This window comes from Alosa alosa, chromosome 9 (assembly GCF_017589495.1).
Source record: "Alosa alosa isolate M-15738 ecotype Scorff River chromosome 9, AALO_Geno_1.1, whole genome shotgun sequence".
NCBI classification, from domain to species: domain Eukaryota; kingdom Metazoa; phylum Chordata; class Actinopteri; order Clupeiformes; family Clupeidae; genus Alosa; species Alosa alosa.
The window spans coordinates 981024-1001944 of NC_063197.1; the positions used below are offsets into that span (position 1 = coordinate 981024).

The 20921-nt window shown below is 42.8% G+C and overlaps 2 protein-coding genes across 9 annotated transcripts in view; both read right to left on the reverse strand.

Moving 5' to 3' along the window:
- Positions 1-20921, reverse strand: part of LOC125300873 (Fc receptor-like protein 5) — a 141823-nt gene that overhangs the window by 63179 nt on the left and 57723 nt on the right. For 6 of the 8 annotated variants that reach the window (XR_007194620.1, XR_007194617.1, XR_007194618.1 and 3 more), the window contains exons 6-8: positions 20527-20829; positions 20346-20447; positions 20214-20259 (exon numbers count right to left, since the gene is read on the reverse strand). Coding sequence is in view for 2 of the 8 variants with exons in the window: in XM_048253034.1 (XP_048108991.1) it covers positions 8418-8574; positions 20214-20259; positions 20346-20447; positions 20527-20829 (608 nt within the window). In the remaining 6 variants the exon portion in view is untranslated. Of the gene's footprint in view, positions 1-8351; positions 8575-19509; positions 20137-20213; positions 20260-20345; positions 20448-20526; positions 20830-20921 lie in introns of those variants that run through there. The other 2 variants (XM_048253034.1, XM_048253035.1) reach the window with 2 other exon arrangements.
- LOC125300872 (retrovirus-related Pol polyprotein from transposon 412) lies at positions 1070-8324 on the reverse strand. Its single transcript, XM_048253033.1, has one exon. The coding sequence runs from the start codon at positions 7545-7547 to the stop codon at positions 2355-2357; it is 5193 nt and encodes a 1730-aa protein (XP_048108990.1). The 5' UTR covers positions 7548-8324; the 3' UTR covers positions 1070-2354.

Sequence of the window (20921 nt, forward strand, 5' to 3'; positions counted from 1 at the left end):
CATCGAAAACTTATATTTTTAATAGACTACCGTTGAAGATGCTGACTTGCAAAAGCCTCGGGGAATTTCCCCATGCCTAAATTACTGGCAAGACACCTAGAAACATGTGAAACACTCAAATATGGGGTGAAACACTCTGAGTTCTTATCAGTTTTGGTGATAAAACAGCAGTAGTTTTGATCGGTTGGTTATGAGTTACCTTGTGAATATACTGTAAATACACCCTTTTAATCTTTTTAACCCAGTAAGAATATCACAATGAAAGAATGAATTTCCAAGAAAATGTCTTTACCTTTTACTATGAAAATAATTGTTAAATGAAATTACATGTATTAATAAATGAAATATCCTTGTTGTCTTTGTTTTAAATAAACCAAAATACACACTCAAAAGAGTGGGCACAAAGCTTAAATTAAACTCACAATGCTCTTATAGCAATGTACACTCACAATGAATGTGTCTTAGCACAAAACCTAAAATTCAAAGTTCTCCTTTAAACTTCCAAAATTACCCTTTAAAGTTGAAAATGTAAACCCACTTCAGTGTCCCTTCATGTCACTGTACATGCAATAGCAAACATTCAGTTCAAATGCAAAGTCACCAAAGACACTAGTAAATATCCTAAGCTATACCGGCTTTAAATCTAAACTAAATGACCCAGAAAAGTACCCGTTGCAGGCCTGAACGCCGCTTGGGTGCGTTGGGGCCTGGAAATTAAACACTGGCCGCTTCACTTTCGAAGAGCAACATAAAAAGAAACTGACTCTGTACCTGATCGCTGCAGAGAAGTGAAGAGTAGAGTGTTCACGCCCACTGCATGATCACGCAGCTGAAGCGTGGACCTGTCGTGGGCTCGTCCCTCAGCACTCGCATCCTGCATGGACTCCTGCCGCACCGAATCTCCCGGTCCCCACCGTGTCGTTGATCTCGGCCGTCTTGTCCAAACGAAACCCCAACTTCTCCGGCGATTGGGATGATTCTAACACAGTTCCCCAAGCACAGTTACCAGGTAGCCCACCAACGCTGTAGCCGACCCTCCTCACTGTCTTGGAACCGAAGCGTGCTCTCGCTTGTCGCGTGCAGTAGGCCTATTCACGACTGTCTCACTTTAAACTTCTCAAATAAAACAAAGGAAAAGTGTCCCGAAGCACATCACTAAAGTCCGCTGCTTCATTAAGTGTCCTAGCCGAACACTTGGCTGCAGATTCTTTCCCATAGCCTGGAAAAGTTTTGGTTTTGCATATGCTAACAGGGAGAAACAATCGGGTAGACTGTCTTCTTAATCATCCTCCGACGAACTGAACACTTTCTCGCTCTCCTTCCGATTTCGCAACAGTTCAGGGGTCAGTATCCTCAACCAATCAGGAATTAGTAAAATAATTCGGCAAATATTACAAACAGAAATTAAATACAAAATTGTAGAAACAAAAGCATTAGGTCATAGGAATTTTACTAGAGCTTGTAAATTGCATTAAAACCATTTTTTAACATTTTAACCTTTTTAATTATTAAACCTGCACATGAATTGAAACATCCCATGTATTGAAATGAACCCAAAATATAGCACAGGGCTACACTCTCCCCCACTTAAATGGTTTACATGTCCCTATGAAACCTAGTTCCCATGAACATGAATGAAACATAAACCTAAATGACACAGGAAAATGAAATAAAACTCCCTTAACCAATCTTTATGACTACACCCCTATGCACTATAGTCAACGGCTGATCTTTAGGCTTCCCTGCCTCATCATAAGTTAGTCTGATAACAGGCTTAATAGACCTCTTCTCACATCTAGGGGAAGTTCTCGGGGGTTGGGCTTCCTCAGTCACTCTCACGGGAGAATGTCTTTCAGGCTCTGCACTACCTGTTGATTCAGCAGGCGTTTCTACGTCATCGGCCGCATCGATCTCACCATCACTAGAGTCTGCAATGGCTTCTGACATCATATCACATTCGTTCTCTTCATCATGATCAGACACACTGTCCTGCTCATCAGCAGTGTTCTGTACTTCACTCTCATGATCTCTTTCAGAGACAGGATCTTCAAGATCTTCAGGTTCTGACCTCCATCTGAACATAGGCTGATATTCAGAGTCAGAGCCACTAGATTCCTCATTCAGCGGATAACCTGCATTGCCTTGAAACCTCTTAGCATGTGATTGATGCGTCACTGACTTTCTCTGACTCCTAGTCACAGGCCTTGTGGTTTGTTCTTGAACATCTGACTTCTCAGAAATTCTCACCAAACTTCCAATTGGCAAAATGTTGTTTCTGTGAATAGTTCTCAGCTTCCCCATCCCACTCTCAGGCTTCACCCTGTAGACAGGCAAATCAGGGAGCTTTTCCACCATCACATAAGGGGTAAAGAGTTCCACCTACTCTGCAATTTATGTTTCCCCTTCAACCCCAAGTTCTTCAAGAGTACTCGATCACCCTTGGCTAATACTTGGTTGCGTAGGACTCTCTCATAGTTCTTCTTGTTCCTCAAATGAACTTGAGTTGCAGACTTGGTAGCTAACTCGTAAGCACTCTTTAAGTCTCTCTTGAGATCTTCCACATAACGTGAATGACTGACTGGTTCTTGACTATCGGTTCCTAAGCATACATCAATAGGCAATCTGGCCTCTCTGCCAAACATGATGTAGTAGGGTGAATACCCTGTGGCATCATTCTTGGTACTGTTGTATGCGTGTACTAACTGACTCACATGACTACTCCACTGACGCTTGTGAGTATCTCTCAAGGTTCCCAGCATAGATAACAGTGTTCTGTTAAAGCGCTCTGGTTGTGGGTCGCCCTGGGGATGATAGGGTGTCGTCCGTGACTTACGGATTCCCAAGGTCCTCAGTAATTCCTGGATCAACCGACTCTCGAAGTCACGGCCTTGGTCCGAATGAATTCGAGCTGGAAGACCATAGTGAACGAAGAATTTCTCGACCAATACCTTGGCGACAGTGACTGCTCGTTGATCCTTGGTTGGGTATGCTTGCGCATAGCGACTGAAATGATCAGTCACCACGAGAACGTTGGCAACTCCACTTGAGTCTGGTTCTAGAGAGAGAAAATCGATACATACAAGCTCCATGGGTCCTGTGGAAGTAATCTGCTGTAATGGAGCGGCTCGTGGACATGGACTCTTCCACGTGACACACTTCCCACAGTTGCCTATGTATGTCTCAACAGCCTGACTCATCTTCGGCCAATAGAACCTTGTTCTTATCAGTTCTAGAGTTCTCTCTACTCCCAAGTGCCCCATATCATCATGCAAAGCTCGGCACACCCGCATTCTGAATTCTTTGGGTAGCAGCAACTGGCGGTGTTCTTTACCAGAAGCTTTGGTTGTCACTCGGTAGAGTAATCCATCTTTAATTCTCAGTTTTGTTCCCTCACGCTTCAGTAATGACACACCTGTATCAGCAGCGTTAGAAGGCCAGTGGCCTGTTTTCAAGGCCTCTCTTACTACTTTGAGGACAGGGTCTTTGAGCTGAGCTCTTTGCAAGTCGTCATGGGTGAACCGTTCTAGTTGCTCAACATTCAGGTGAGTTGCAAAAGAATAGAGCTCAGGAATGCCTTCTGCAGGAACTCCTAGTCTTTCAGCCACACACACATCTTGTGCACGCACTTGACTGCAAAGTGTTTTCACATCACCCTGACACAGTTTCTTCCAGGGCTCTGCGTCAACATCAGACCAGTTGCGTGAGAGTAAATCAGCGTCAATGTTCACCTTTCCAGGGCGATATTTGACTTCGAAGTCATAAGTGGCTAGTGCAGCAAGCCATCTGTGACCAGTTGCGTTGAGTTTCCCAGTTGTCAGCACATACGTGAGCGGGTTATTGTCAGTCATTACCGTGAATCTCACACCATATAGGTAATCGTGGAATTTGTCTACCACGGCCCACTTAAGTGCTAGAAACTCGAGCTGGTGGATGTGATACCTTCGCTCCGCAGCAGTCAATCCTCTGCTGGCGAATGCGACAGGACGGAGACCTTCAGGATGAACCTGGTTTAAGACTGCTCCCAAACCTTTGAGACTTGCGTCGATGTGCAGCACATAGCGCTTGTTAGGATCTGCGAACGCTAACACAGGCGCGTTGGTAAGGCGTCTGATGATCTCCCGGAAAGCTTTTGTGCATGCACCAGTCCATCGTGAGCCAAAAGGTTCAGCCTCCTTGTAGTACTGTTGATCTTTCGCGACAGTAGGTTTTTTTCCTTTCCTAACAGGGGGATACCCTTTGGTTAGGTCTGTCAAGGGCTTAACAATAGAGGAGTAGTTTGCCACAAATCTGCGGTAATAACCACAGAAGCCAAGGAATGACCTCAGTGACTTTAGGTCAGTAGGCTGTGGCCACTGGGTTACAGCTTCAACCTTAGCTGGATCTGTTGCAATCCCATCAGCAGAGACGATATGGCCAACATACTTTACTCTGGGCTGACAGAACTGGCATTTGTCCAAAGACACTTTTAGGCCTACTTCCTCGAGACGGTCCAGGACTTTCATAAGTCTCTCCTCATGTTCTTCCAACGTTGCACCAAACACAATTAAATCATCAAGATAAACGAGGACTTGTAGCAAGTTCATGTCCCCAACAGCCTTCTCCATTAGACGTTGAAACGTTGCAGGAGCTCCCATCACCCCCTGGGGCATCCGTTGGAACTGGTAGAAGCCAAGAGGACAAATGAACGCGGTCTTGTCTTTGTCTTCTTCCGCCATTGCGATTTGGTAGTAACCGCTACGAAGGTCTAAGACAGAGAACCATCGACTTCCTGCTAAACAATCTAATGCGTCATCGATGCGTGGTGTGGTGTATTGGTCAGGTATCGTCTTACTATTCAGAGTCCTATAATCAATGCACATACGCACGTTTCCATTCTTCTTTCTTGCTACCACAATAGGTGATGCGTATGGACTCCTAGACTCCTGTATCACTCCAGCGTCTAACAGCTCTTGGAGATGCTTACGCACGTCCTCTATGTCCGCAGGTGCCAGGCGTCTGGATCTTTCACGAAACGGACGGGGATCAGTTAGACGAATGTTGTGCTCAACGCCTTTGGCTAAGCCAACTTCCCATTCACGGAGTGAGAACACATTGCGACGTTGACAGAGTTTTCCCCTAAGTCTGTCTTTCCATTCATTGGGGATAGGAGAATCTCCAAAGTCTATCAAATTTGGATCCAGTTCTTCAGTGTTCTGACTTCTCACTATAGGACTGGCCAAATCAGCTGACTGAACTGTACCTAGGGGAGTGCCTCGAGGTATAGTAATCTCTTTCTTGGTTTCGTTCTGAATCAACAGAGAGAAGCAGTCGGGGTCAATGGCAGAAGCGGGAGCAACTACAGGCTGGAACATCACACCGTGGGGTAATGGCACAGTTTCACTCGTCTCCACCACGATTATGCCTTTAGGTGCTGGCTGGCTGAGGTCCAGATGACATGGTACACAGCGACTCTCTTGAGGGGTAAGTCTCAAGTCGTCAGGGCCCATGAACTTCACTAAACCCACTGAATCTTCAGTGTTCGTGTCATTGGCTTTAGGCAGCACCAGTTCTCTCCTCTGTCCAGTGTTGCTGACTTTCAGGGCACGGGCTAAAGCCTCACTCTTTGGGTGACCACACAGGTCAGCGAGTCTGTAGAACAAGTTAGCGTTTGTGCCTAGGATCACTGGGACCTGATCTGGTGTGTTAGGCCCAGGGCAAATCAATGCCAACACTGACAGTGTCTCTGACTTTCCAGTTAGCTCCTTTGGAAACTGCATGTCAACTACAATGTATCCTGAGTAGGGATAACTTGTATCACTTAATCCCCAAATGGCTAAGCCAGACACTGGTTGTATGGGTATATCGGACAAGTGCTTCTCATAGAATTTCTGGAAGATTATGGTTACTTGGGACCCACTATCCAGTATGGCTGTACAGGGGTTACCGTTCACTCTCACTTGCACTGTAGAAGGTGGACCAATGAGACCTTTGGGAAGCGGGGCATGTGTGTTTGTGCATACTTCCTGTTTTTTAGAGAAACAGTTGGTGGTCTCACTGTTTGGATTGCCATCGTTCGACAGCTTGCCTTTAGCTTTGTTAAGCGACGCTATGAGTCTCTTAATGACTCTCTTCTCATTTTCAGCAGATGAGCACTGGGTGGCGATATGGCCATCTTCTCCACATCTGTAACAGAAGCGCTCACCACCTCCAGGACTTTGTGTTTGCCTAGAACCTTGACTTTGGCTCTTAGTCCCGACAGCGGCTACAGTAGCCGAAGGCTCAGTTGCATTCCCTCCTTTGGACTTCAACTTTCTGCCTAATCTTCTAACATTCTTTCGTAAAGCAGCAGCTTCTGACTTGTCATAGCCTGAGTGACTTGGACTTGGCATAGATGCATGAGCACTGACTCCTTCATTTGCTGAACTCTTACTCATCTCAAACACTTGAGTTTTCAAAGCTTTAAAATCAGCCTTTAGCACTTCTATGCTCACATCATCGTCGACTGAGTCATTACAAGCAGCAACATTCCGAATACGCGCATTCACCTTCTTTCGTGTTTGCTGGCATTCTTCTTCTGCTCTGATCTCAGACAGTAAGTCAAGAAAGTTGGGGGGTTTACTGCGTCTCTCTTTCAAGCTTAGCTGTAGCAGCATCAAGTCTGAGTCAATTGCACCACGAAGCAGCTGTTCAACACGCACTTTGTCTTTATCACTAGCTGAGACCCCTCCTTTCTTCACCACTTTGGCCAGAAAAGGTTCAATTCGGCGAACATAGTCTGACAGCTTCTCACCAGACTTCTGCTGTATGAGCCGGAAAGAAAAGTACAGGTCTTCAGCAGACTCAGCGGAACCAAACGCACTGTCCAGCGCATCAAGAAACTCCTGTGCTGTGGCTCCTTGCTTACTGAGGCGCAGTGACTTGACGATTTCGAGAGCAGGGCCTCTCAAGCACTCCAGGATTCGTTGCCTCTTCTCTTGTTCAGTGAATTCACTCTCTTGAACCATTAACGTTGCCTGTTCTAGCCAATATTCTAGAGATTCCTCCCCAGCCGGGGTGGGAGTGATTCCTGAGAAGATCCGCAGTCGACGATATCCCTGGCTCTCAGCTTGACTTTTGGTAGTACGGCTGACCACATCGACCATGGCGCGCAAGACTGACTCATCAGTGGAAGACAAGCTTTGAATATCGGCAAGGGTCTTTCCTTCTGACATTAGAAAACGTTGCAACTTGGCTGAAAAGTCCTCAGCAGGAGCTTGAGGAGTGGGTTGCTGGGCATGAGTTATGATCTTCCAAACAGCGCCATCATTGGGTCGGACTTCAGGAGGAACTACTCTTGGATCAATGACTTCTTTGCATTCACAGAGAACTAGTACGCCATCGCCATCCCTGTAGGGCTTGGTTCCCCTTACTCTCACTCGACCCCAGCATCGGACTGTGTGTAGCTCTTCTTCAATTTTGGCCACTTCGAGATCTTTCCCCACCCCCACCACTAGTATGGCGCGAGTAACATCAATAGTTTCAGTGCCACACCACTCAATAAGCTCTGCCTGCAACTTACTATCAGCCATGACTGAAAATAAAAAAAATCTAAATTTCAATAAAATGTTCAAAAATGCACTGGGACAAATTAAAATACTTCAGAAAATTCTCATAACCATCCCAGCAGTGCCTCCATTTTGTGTAGCGCCCCCTTGCCTAAATTACTGGCAAGACACCTAGAAACATGTGAAACACTCAAATATGGGGCGCCCTGAGTTCTTATCAGTTTTGGTGATAAAACAGCAGTAGTTTTGATCGGTTGGTTATGAGTTACCTTGTGAATATACTGTAAATACACCCTTTTAATCTTTTTAACCCAGTAAGAATATCACAATGAAAGAATGAATTTCCAAGAAAATGTCTTTACCTTTTACTATGAAAATAATTGTTAAATGAAATTACATGTATTAATAAATGAAATATCCTTGTTGTCTTTGTTTTAAATAAACCAAAATACACACTCAAAAGAGTGGGCACAAAGCTTAAATTAAACTCACAATGCTCTTATAGCAATGTACACTCAACAATGAATGTGTCTTAGCACAAAACCTAAAATTCAAAGTTCTCCTTTAAACTTCCAAAATTACCCTTTAAAGTTGAAAATGTAAACCCACTTCAGTGTCCCTTCATGTCACTGTACATGCAATAGCAAACATTCAGTTCAAATGCAAAGTCACCAAAGTCACTAGTAAATATCCTAAGCTATACCGGCTTTAAATCTAAACTAAATGACCCAGAAAAGTACCCCGTTGCAGGCCTGAACGTCGCTTGGGTGCGTTGGGGCCTGGAAATTAAACACTGGCCGCTTCACTTTCGAAGAGCAACATAAAAGAAACTGACTCTGTACCTGATCGCTGCAGAGAAGTGAAGAGTAGAGTGTTCACGCGCTCACTGCATGATCACGCAGCTGAAGCGTGGACCTGTCGTGGCTCGTCCCTCAGCACTCGCATCCTGCATGGACTCCTGCCGCACCGAATCTCCCGGTCCCCACCATGTCGTTGATCTCGGCCGTCTTGTCCAAACGAAACCCCAACTTCTCCGGCGATTGGGATGATTCTAACACAGTTCCCCAAGCACAGTTACCAGGTAGCCCACCAACGCTGTAGCCGACCCTCCTCACTGTCTTGGAACCGAAGTGCTCTCGCGCTTGTCGCGTGCAGTAGGCCTATTCACGACTGTCTAACTTTAAACTTCTCAAATAAAACAAAGGAAAAGTGTCCCGAAGCACATCACTAAAGTCCGCTGCTTCATTAAGTGCCCTAGCCGAACACTTGGCTGCAGATTCTTTCCCATAGCCTGGAAAAGTTTTGGTTTTGCATATGCTAACAGGGAGAAACAATCGGGTAGACTGTCTTCTTAATCATCCTCCGGACGAACTGAACACTTTCTCGCTCTCCTTCCGATTTCAAGAACAGTTCAGGGTCAGTATCCTCAACCAATCAGGAATTAGTAAAATAATTCGCAAATATTACAAACAGAAATTAAATACAAAATTGTAGAAACAAAAGCATTAGGTCATAGGAATTTTACTAGAGCTTGTAAATTGCATTAAAACCATTTTTTAACATTTTAACCTTTTTAATTATTAAACCTGCACATGAATTGAAACATCCCATGTATTGAAATGAACCCAAAATATAGCGACCCGCCAGAATGTGCGTTATGCTGCTTTTTTACGAAAGCAATATGTTTTGGTACCCCTACGACACTGCATGTTCTTAAATAACAATGATCATCAGTAATATTCGACCATTATTTTGGGTAAATGGGCAAGCGTGACCACCTTGATTGGCTGATGATTGTAACGCTGGCATGATTCCAAACACCTCCCCTTACGATGGTGAGTGACAGGTCTCAGAATGCGTCGCTACACAAGGACGGAAGATGATGAATAACTGGGGCCGTGGGCTATTCACAAAGGCTTTTATCTTACTACTAGGAGTAGGCTACTCCTAAATCGCACTTAAAGATTTTAGATTGGAGTTTTCTTAAAAGTTATTCACAAAGCCTTTCAGACAACTCCTAAACTAGGAGTGAGTCTTCGTGGCTATGGATGACGCCATTTCTCATGCACGAGCTTGACTGAAGTGACCACCTTGATTGGCTGGACGATTGTAACGCTGGAATTCCAAACACCTCTCTCCGATGATGACTGACAGGTGACAGGTCGAGAATGCGCGGCGCCACACAAGTAGTGCGAAGGACGGAAGATGATTAATAACTGAATAAAAAGGCCTAGCCTAAATGAATAAAGAGTAAGGCAAAACAAATAGCTTAGTAGCCTAATGAAACATAGGCCTATGGATTGATGCAGTAGCCTACCTTTGCAACATTATTAAATTAATCTGTCACCATATCCCTAGGCTACGCTTGCAAAGAGGAGAACATTTTAATTTGATTCACAATGAAACGTTACATTTCATTTACATGTTAACAATTAGTAGTTTTGGTTGTTCTTGGTGGCATTATTGCATCCCTTTTATGAATGTAAAATTGCGATTGGAAGCTCCTGTTACATAGGCTATTTCAAAACATCGCGAACGTAAAATGCCACAAAAAGCTGTTTATGAATAGGTCTTAGTGAGTTAGGAGTCCTCTCGACTTAAGCTGTCCCAGACTTAGGTGCTACTTTTAGGTCTAAAATGCTTCAGGAATTACTTTTTGTGAAAAAAAATTAGGAGTCCTGAAGTTAGGAGTGACACGCCCATTATTTTTAGGAGTTGCTCCTAAATTCGCCAGTTAGGAGCTACTTTTAGCCTTAAAATTCTTTGTGAATATGGCCCCTGAATAAAAAGGCCTAGCCTAAATGAATCAAGGCAAAACAAATAGCCTAGTAGCCCAATGAAACATAATGGATTGATGTAGTATCTTTGTAACATTATTAAATTATTCTGTTACTATGCCTACGCTTTGCAAAAGAGAACATTTTAATTTGATTCACAATAATGTTACATTTAATTTACATGTTGACAATGATTAGCCTAGTTTTGGTTGTTGTTATGGGTTATTGCATGTTAGTTATGCCTACAATGCAAAATTGCTTCCTCGCGATTGGAAGCTCCTGTAGCTGCATAGGATTTCAAAACCGCAGGTTTGTGAATAGGTCTGTGAGTAAGGAGTCCTCTTGACTTCTTTTAAGCTGTCAGAGGTGGGAAGGTGTGATTTTTTGGGGGAAGGGCCGGATTAACTGGGCACAATTGTCTGATGGCCCCTTCCCCAGCCAACGTGAATCGGGTGGTTAGTTAATAGGCCTATCGTGAAGATTTTTCCTGCCATCTAAGGCACGAAGATTGTGAGGCCAAGCCTCACCAAGTAGCTCATTTGTTTACAACTAACATTTTATTTAATTAAACTGCTTTATAGGCTATGCCAAATAGTTTTCAACATTTTGAATATTAGTGTCGGGTGAATTGAAATGTTCTCAAAGTAGCCTTATGGCTGAAAGCTGCTTGGGACACCCCCGTCAAGCAATATAACCATACAAACGCTTCCTCCTGCACTCATTGTTTCAAAAGGAGTAATTTTGGCTTTGTCAGAACTGAAGAGCTGTGGACGGCACGGCACGGTATGCCCAATGAAAATAAATTAACGCAACGCAACACAACACAACACAGACCCCGCTTCTCTCGCCAGTCACTGACACGAACGAAAACACAGAACCCGCTTCTCTCACGCAGTCACTGACAGTAACCTAGAATAAATGCATGGGGAAAACACTTCCCATGACAAAGACATCGTAAAACACTGAAAGTTAATATTTTGTCACTAGCAACATTCATCTGTCCTTTGTCAAATGTATTATGTTCCAAGTACCCTATGCGTAATTCTGCTTCATAAAGTTGAACAAATACATTTGCTTATTTCACAGAAAAATATAAATAGCCAGTCAGTGCAGAGTTGGTAAGTTATGGTAGGCCAACTTGCAGTGAACATACAAACAGGGGAAATTATTTCTCTTGCAGCTGAGTAGCCTCAGGTGCGCATCGAGACATAAGGCTTAACATGCAAGCCAATGAATTGTGTTTCACGACAATCGCGCCTAAAAACTTAAATAGGTTAACATCACTCTAAGTTCGCCTTCAAGCAAGGAAAAAGATGATTTGAAGACATCTGTTTCAGGAAGGGCAAGGGGTAGCAACAGGGCAACACAGAGACAGGCCCGATGGCAGGGGCTGTTATGAGAGTATTAAAATATGGGATATTCTACGGGAAAACATTAAAACGGCAAGACAGCGGGAAAGTTAAAATACGGATAAACACGGAAACAGTTGGCATGCATTGTTTCGTCCCCGTGCACAGGGATTATTTATCATACTATTAATCACATATGATTATTTGTGAAATTGTGCAAACAGGCGCTAAACACATTTGAAAAGGAAGGACTGGTAGCATGCAAGCTCACGGAAAGATTGATTTAAGAACGTTATCACAAAGTGTGTGGCTGTGGCGCTGGCGGAAGACAATTGGCAGGAGGGTCATGTCTTTTAACAATTCTGTCGGAGGGTCATTGAACAATTTCTAGCAGGCAAGAGAGGGTCATGCAACTTCCAACTGAAGCACTCAAAATTCCTCCGTGGCCCCTTCAATAAATAACGATCAGTCCCTAGATTGCTGCTGGGCTATATGTCTTGGTTCTGTTAACAACTCATTGTCAAACGATAGCCTATCTCAAGCTTGCATCCATTACAAAACAAACATGCAATGTGAACGCTTTGGGATTGGGGAGAGCACTAAATGCTCTACTGAATAAGCACGAAGTCAAACCTTTAAATGAAAAACACTCTTTAATAATCCAAAAAATAAACCGCTAATGAAGTAAACTTGTGACCATCAAAAATTGTTTATCGCCAACCCACCCGGACAGGAAGGCATTTGGCTGAGCAACGGAGGTTAATATGCTCCATGTTTTGTCCAAATGATAACTGTCTATCATCGCTGCACTCGGAGAAAACCGAATGTTTCATTCGCCCCCGCTTCAATCGGCCCCGTTGTACCTACTCAAAACGCAGATAGAACCTTATTATTCTAAGGTAGCTAAATAGCTGCTCAGCATGATTCATGCCCAATTAATTCCCCTGTTAAAGTGTTCGCCTTTGTAGTTTGGTTTCGCGGATAGCCTATGATAAACGGCTTATGGCCAAATATGTGAAAACGTTAAAATACAGTAGGCTTATAAACCCGAAAAGTTGACAGTGATTTTTTCATAATCACTTTGGAGGGTCATAGAAAAAATGTATTGCTGGCGCAGGGAGGGTCACGCCTTTTGGACTAATGCTCCCAAAACTCCTCCGTAGCCCCTTAAATAAATAACTAACAGTCCCTAATGAAGTAAACTTGTGACCATCAAAATCGCTTATCGCCCTGTAACTCCGTGATAACAGGACGTAACAGGAAGGCATTTGGCTGAGCAACGGAGGTTAATACTCTATATTTTGTCCAAATGATGTCCGTCCTATCATCGCACTCGGAGAAAACCAGAATGTTTAATTTGTCCCATGCCTCTCACGGGCTGCAAACGGATTCACTCAGAAAGTTAACCAAATATTTTTTATTAGGGCAGGGCAGGCATATTTCTGGCTATTACATTATTTCTAAACCAGTCTGCTAAAGTCTGTAGTGAAGTCTGTGTAGGGTTTTCCAGGCTCCATTTCTTTTTACGAGACACCCTGCTCACTTGAGCCATCTACCGGTTGTTTGGGTTGTTGCAGCGCCTCACTGAAAAAAAAACAAATTAAAGTCGCTGATACCGCTGCGGATCCCATCCGCGCTGACCGCGAAAGTGAAGCTGGCTGTCGAAGCACTGCCCACTGTATGTGCTAATATAGCATGTAAACAGTGTAGCAGTAAAACAGTAGGCTAGTGAACTGTACGTACACAAACATGGAGACGGTGGAGAGGCAGACAGACTATGCAGAGAAGTCTATCTCTTCTCTAACCTTAAGTGAAGCATTGAACAGTTCAATGGCCCTGGGGACAAATTACTTCCTCAGTCTGTCAGTTGTGCATGACAGTGAGCGAAGTCTCCAGCTGATCAAGCTATTCTGCTTTGTAATAGTGTTATGGAGTGGATGACATTCATTGTCCAAGATGTTGATCAGTTTGTTCAGGGTCCTTTTGTCTGATATCGAAGTGATGCACTCCAGTTCGGCTTGCACGACAGAGCCAGCTTTCCTTACCAGCCTATCTAGTCGCCCAGTACAATAGAAGATGTTGGGGAGGAAGCACAACGAAGAAGGATGCTGGGTGACTAGATAGGTAGGTAGATAGATAGATAGGTTGCTAGTGCATTCAGAGTGTGTGCTGCGTGCTCAGAATGGCAGTTCATCCACTGAATGTTTTTATGCTTGCAGGCAAACTGCATCACAGACAGTCTCTATATTGTTGAGGTCAGAGTAGGGGAAGGGAGAGGGGGAGGGAAGTAGCAAGAGGTGATAAATGCTTTCTCTAATCTTTCACATTTCTCATCCAGACTTGCCACAACACTCACTTGTTACACTTGAAGACACCTGCCGAGTGTAAAGTCAGTCAGACAAATTAAGTGGTTCAAGAGATATGCAAAGAATAGACACACAGACGTTTCTGAAATGAATACATCTACATTTATTTTTTTAGCTTGTTATCCAAAGCGACTCACATATGTCAATTGTATTACAAGACCCAATGTTCCCGGAGCAACTTGGGGTTAAGTGCATGCTATCTCAGCTCCTTAACCACTACACTACCACCACTGATAGGGCAGATAGATGCTTCCTCTGGTGACATAATTAGCTAGTATGATGTTATGATTTTCATTGCTATGCTGATGATAAATAGCTCTATGTTCCTATAACCAGGGTTCGTACACCTATTCCAAGATCAAATTTAAGCACTTTTCAAGCACCTTCAAGGTCAATTTTCAAGCTTTTCCAGCACTTATATGAATATACTAACTCAAAATGATTTTTACTTTTTTATCATTTAGAGATGGTTTTAACAGAAAATTGTGTTTGTTAATAGCAGGAAAAGAAATTAAGAAAGAATTAAGAAAGAAATTACTGGCTGAAATTTAAATAAATAAATAAAATAAAAAAGAAAATAATCACTCAACAAATAACTATTCTTTGCTGAATATGTGAACTCAAACTAATGTTAAGGCTTGCTCTTTCATGACAGTCAAGACTGATTAGGTCTCTTTCTTGCCTACAATGGCATGCAGACAGGCCTACATTCTGCTCCATCTTTAATTAAGAACACTGCTTCTCCTCATCAGAGTAGTGAATGTTGCATTTATAAATTGCAGGGTCATAGGCTGCGGAGCTTGTAGCAGGGGCGGAGCTTGAGGGGGTGCAGGGGTGCGCACGCCCGTGCCGGACCCACAGGGGGGCCGGTCGGCGCCCCCCCCACCTCCCCGGTAAGGTGGGACTGGCCTCTCCCACGGCACAAGGCCGGAGGAGCTAAGATCATGCAAACGGTTTCTTTTCAATCATTTTCATCAGAGTGGGACGTATTAGGCTTATAGGTTGCCCCAGACAGGACGAGTTATGACTACGGATGCTGAAGTTTTGAAATTTACTTTGATGATTTAGTAGGTGTAAAATATTGAATGAAATGTTCTGCTGTATGACTGGCTTTATTTTAACTCTCATATTGAACTTTACGACGTGCAAATTTACAAAGTTGGATCAACGATATTGTCTCCTACAGGCGTCAATGAGAGAACACTTACACTTACATGATTTTGGTTTCGATTTTCTAATTGGAGTAAGTCTTTGTGACAACACGTCATCATGATACATTTGATAATGTTTGATCGTTGTTTTGGTATGAAGCATCTTTTACGTAGCCTAATGAATGCGCTCTAGAAAGTGAAAGTAGCCTAACCTAGGCCTATATGCGATCTGTGTCTGAGCTGTCTGTGCACGTCCGCAATTGATTACGCCTCAAATGGAGAACACATCAATCCCATGGTATTTTTTGCCCTAAAATGCATGAAACATGCAAGTTCAAAATCCCTCCGGTAGCCAATGTTACATCTCCGCTTCATATTTGCCTAGGCTACTAGCCTACAATAAATTGAACGAACTCAACTGACAACAGGTATATCTACTGATTCGGTCATTGAGACTACAGAATACAGACTACAGAATACAGTACAACAAACTTTCTGTCTTTCTGAAGTTTATTTTTGTATTCGGGTACAGTAGCCTAATTGCATAATGTCTTGACAATAGTTTTTCTACCGGCTTGTTGTTTAAACTGACTGCGCCGGCTCTGAACTTTCCTGCCAGGTTTATGACGTAAACCGCATCTCGGATCTGGCATTGCCTAAACTCATTGTGTGGGAAATCAGATTATCTGTCAATATTGGGCTTTGAAAGTAAGGGATATTTGCTCAGTAATAGTAGGCTACATTTTGTAACATTTACAGAGAAACCGAGGGAAGTTAAATTAGAAATTAGAATCGCTTGGAAATTGAAAACACATACAAAAAAAAGATTCGGGCTTGAGCCCCCGGCCGCCGGCCACCCCTCGCCCGCCAATGCAACCACCCAGCAGTAACTTCTGCATTCAGTGATTTGCACCGCTAATTTTATTTTTTTGACTCTTCCCGGCCACCGTTGCAACCTCTGAGCGCTCATTCTCCAAGTTAAAGATCATTAAAAACCACCATAGAGAATGAGAGAGCAAAGAAAATGGACATACACAGAGCATCAGGGGCGGACTGGGACCAAAAATCGGCCCTGGCATATTTGGCCCAAGCGACCCTCAAATCGGTCGGGTTACACCTAATTAAATACAAAATCTTTGCATTACCCTTAAATATGCATATATTTTCAACTGTCATGGAGCACTGAAAGTGATAGGCCTCACTGGCTATCACTCTCACTGATCAGAGGTAGCCATGGAGTACATGATCTCCATATTCAAGTAGCCTAGGCTATACAAGCAATTATTAAAGAAGAGTTTCTGCTTGAATTCAAAGTATCATTTCAAATTATTTAATAGGCTACATTTAAACTATAAAATGCTCAACTGACAGCAGCACCAAACAGTTACTGAATTTGCCTATGTGTAAAGAGCTAAATTACCTAGATTGTAGTAGACGTTAATCACTGTAAGACAACTGAAACAACACAAAATAAATAGGGCTGTTGCTGGAAATATTTCATTCCTGTAGGCTATACTACATTGCTGGTACATTTTGGAACATTATAGCTATTAACTAATTATCTTTAATGTCTTCCAGTAGCCTATCGTATAGGTTACCGGATATTAGTTGGCTTGTGCATGAATATGACTTGATGTTTTGTAGCCTACATTTCCGTCAGTCTACAGTCTTTTAGCCCATCTTTTACCATGATAATTAACCCTTCCAAGATAGAACCCTTTCGACGCTCTACTTTGAGAGACCAACCACCACTCATGTCATCGATGTTGAATTTTGGGCGCCTGACGGAAACTGATCAATCTGACCAACAATTAACATCGATTTGACACTCTTTTGCTGTCCGGGGTTGAAAATCATTCATTTAGAACATTTAAGTTATGCTGTTTGTTATTATAATCACAGCACGGCCTTAGGTTATCATAACCACATCATTACATTATCGCAATTAATAAGTCATCATAATCATCATCGTCAGCATGGCATGTCACACATAGCCTACCTGCTCCACCACTGAGTTCTTATCATGTAGCCGCAAGGCTCCACCACCTGCTCACTGTCCCTCTGTATGCTTGCTTACATCCTCGTTCAAACTCAACGAACTTCAACATGTTGCTGACATTTGCTAGCCTACTTGCAATATTGTATTTTTGAATTTTCATTGGTGTTACTTTTGCACTATTGTCACTACCGGCATCCGCCGCAATTTCGTGTAGGCAACTTCGATTAACTTCTGATGGCTCACAAAATCCTGGCTCTGGGCCAAAATGTGATGGGTGGTCCTGACGTGAGCTGTTATTGGATTAGTCGAGTGTCAATATGGAAATGTAACCAGTGGGCCGCTGATTGTCCGTCCTTTGGGCCGATCGTTGGCCAAAATTGTTAAATTATATATATAGCCTATTCTATCGGCCCAAAAGGTGCGTCGGCCCACCGGGAAAATGCCCGGTATGCCAGATGGCCAGTCCGCCCATGCAGAGCATCGTGGAAGAGTTCGCGGAGCGCGTATTATTGTTGTTTTTATTATTAGGGGTCATGTAGCCTAATGTTTTTGTTGTTGTTCTCTTGGTTACACTTCATGTACGTTCAATGGACTTCAAAATTACATAGTTGCTCTCCGTGGCGCTGACGCTTGTAAGACCCGCTGTTGCGGGCATGTGTAGCCTATGTTGTAAAATTATGTTATGATAAGTTTAATAAAGGGCCCGGTCATGTGCCCCGCCCCCGGCCCGGCTCTGACTTGTTCCGCCACTGGCTTGTAGCCTATACTGTACCTTCTGACACAGTGAGTCACACCTTGACTCTCACTCACTTGAGGGCCCTTTGCCTATGATTTCCCTCTATAACTCCTCATTTCCACCTTTCTGCCTGATTTCCCTTCTCCTGTCTCCTGTGTAAATAACTGACCAATAATCAATATCATGCTTAGATAATATCCATATAAATATCTACTATTATCTACTATCTAGGCTACTATCTATATGCTACTATTGGTCCAGACTCTGATATCAGGTGCAAGTTAGCTAGCTGCAAGTTAGCTAGCTGCAACTCATTTTGAGCCTTGAAGTCAGCCTTTCTGACGATTATTTATTTTGGACAATGGATTTGTGGGTTTTGAAGTTTATTTGAGCTGCGTGAAACACTGTTTTGCGTTCGTTCGTTAGGACATATAATAGCGTAATAGAGTCAACTCTACTTTCGTTTTGGCATGTCGGAGGTATCTACAACCTACAGTACGTGTTGCGCGACGTCGGTGCGTGGATGCAAGGACAATTGTCTTGTCAGCTATTTTTAGTCAATAAATGAAACTGAATTTGAAGAAAGAAAGGTGACCTCTATAGAGTGTCCCAGTGACTTCCGTATTACTTCCGCTACAAGGGACCTATCTTTCAAAAAATATGAACGGGAGTTAATGGAGAGATAACAATTATTTTTTGGTCCAGTTTAAATTGTGCCACGAATTTCACATATGATGTGTGTGAATTTAAAAGATAATTTTTCACGTCAAGAAAGTACTGTTGTTCGATAGACTTCAAAAGTTATGTTGGTTTTGTGCGAATCCGCTCAGTGGACTACATCTTTCGTCCTCAACGATGTATATGCGACACCAACGTGAATGAAACGATAAGATTAGCTGTTATGCTAGTTAACGGTTGCATCTTGCTGCCTGCTATGTCACTTAACAGTATATAATGTACAGTCTATGGACGAATACAACTTACCTGATGTGTTTAATCCTCTGACTCATGGTATTTTCATCGGCAAGGAAAGCCCAATTATGACCTGTTGCTGGTAGAAGCTATTGTACAATCTAGTGTGGCTGTGAATGAGCTAACGTAGCGCGACTGATGGGTTTGTAGTCGTTGGAATTACGATCTTTCACAATGTTGTAATTCAATAGTTACGAAACAAACTGCAAATGTCTTTACATGAAAAATTGTCTTTAAAATTGACAAACAACATATGGGTAATTCAAGGCACAAGTCAACCGGGACCAGAAAATAATTTCTTTTTCGCCATAGAATGGCGTTCAACATTTTTTGAAAGATAGGTCCCATGGAGGCAAATGGAAGTGGCGTCACTGGGACACTCAATGGTAGATATACGGCCATAGACATGACTGGTGCGGTTTTGCATTCCCATACCTAAAGTTTCGTCTCCTTCAACCTAACTTTCTCTTTGTCTTCCAATGATTGGAGCTAGCCTATTCAATAATATGTAAGCTTTAATGGCGACCTAGCTAGCAATGCATCTGTATGACCCTACATGATTTCTTTTCAGCAGTCCGAAATAGCTGTTTTCTAACCAACGTCATCAAATCATCAAAACGGCAACCTCACTTTATGTTGGTGGTGCTGGTGCAGCCATCTCTGACTGTGTGCAGGGGGGCGTTGTCACGCATGAAATGACAGATCCATAGACTGGGCAGATCAGTCACACACGCAGAGGCGCAAGCGAGGACCATGGCGGAGAAGTTTTAATTTTAAACTCTGCGACTTTCTGCATCTAATAAGCTAACTATTCCGTCAGATTTTGTGTCAAAAGAAATACACTTACAATTATAAGCATTTTCAAGCAATTTATCCGAAATGCAAGCACTTTTCAAACCTTGAAAACGCAACATTAAAATTCAAGCATTTTCAAGGATTTCAAGCACCGGTACGAACCCTGTATAACACTAAATTACCTTTCCCAACATTTTTTTTTTATGTCTTCGAATAACAGGGAATGTGATATTCATTGGCAACATTCATTGCAACACCAAAATGGGGTGGTGATGGTTTTTGATTGAGATGCAAATTTTGCCAGGACAGCAAAACATTTTGTTGGATAACACTGTTCAAACTACTAATCTTGGTGAACATCCAATAGTGTATTACTGTAGTTCAAAGCGAAGTTCCATTTCTTCATTGGCCATAATGTCTACTATATTCTCAGCTCTCAATGGTAATGCTGGCATGGTAATTACTTCACTGCAGAGAGTAAAAACAACAACAATCAGTTGAGGACTTAAACCAATTGACAACTGAAGGGAGAAAACAAGACTCACCTGTGCTGTTCAGGTATGGTAACACCTTCTGTTTGCAAGACTGGATCTGAGGGCAAAAAAAAATATTATGGTGTGATGAACTATAGGGAGATATTTTGGTATGTTTTGATAGCTATGACACATAATTCTTACAGTTAAGCATCCAAAATATGCAGAACAGGCTTCCCATCATGACAATCAGCAAGGTGCAGCAGAACACAACAGCTATGACCTCAGTTGTAATTGTAGGTAAATCTATAGGAAAAGTCAATAGTAAATGTTATCCTTTATTTCATCATATGAATTAAATACATTGCTGGTATTTTTTTCTCACCTATTGACTCCACAAGGACAATGTTACTCTGCACCCAAGATGCATTGATGTTGAAACTGTCCTTCACAAGGCACTGGTAATACCCAAAATTCACTGGTGTGATATCAGTCAGGAAGAGGACATGGCACTTGTCATTGGAGATTTTAGAGCAGTCCTTCTGATGCAGGAATGAGTTGTTATGGAGCCAAGAGATGGAGGGAAAGGTACCTCTGTTGATGTCACATTGCAGTCGCATAGCTACTACTTGCCAGTTAGTATTGTATAAGTATTCAGTGTGCAGATACACAGGACCCCCTACAGGAGCTAACACACAGGGATAGAATATGGTCATACACTAACATTGGAATATATTTAAATATACTATGTGCATGTATGTAAAAATATCAGAAGTCAAG

Bases quoted from the DNA above. Each gene is read 5' to 3' on its own strand.
- LOC125300872 (XM_048253033.1), bottom strand. From the start codon at position 7,547: ATGGCTGATAGTAAGTTGCAGGCAGAGCTTATTGAGTGGTGTGGCACT.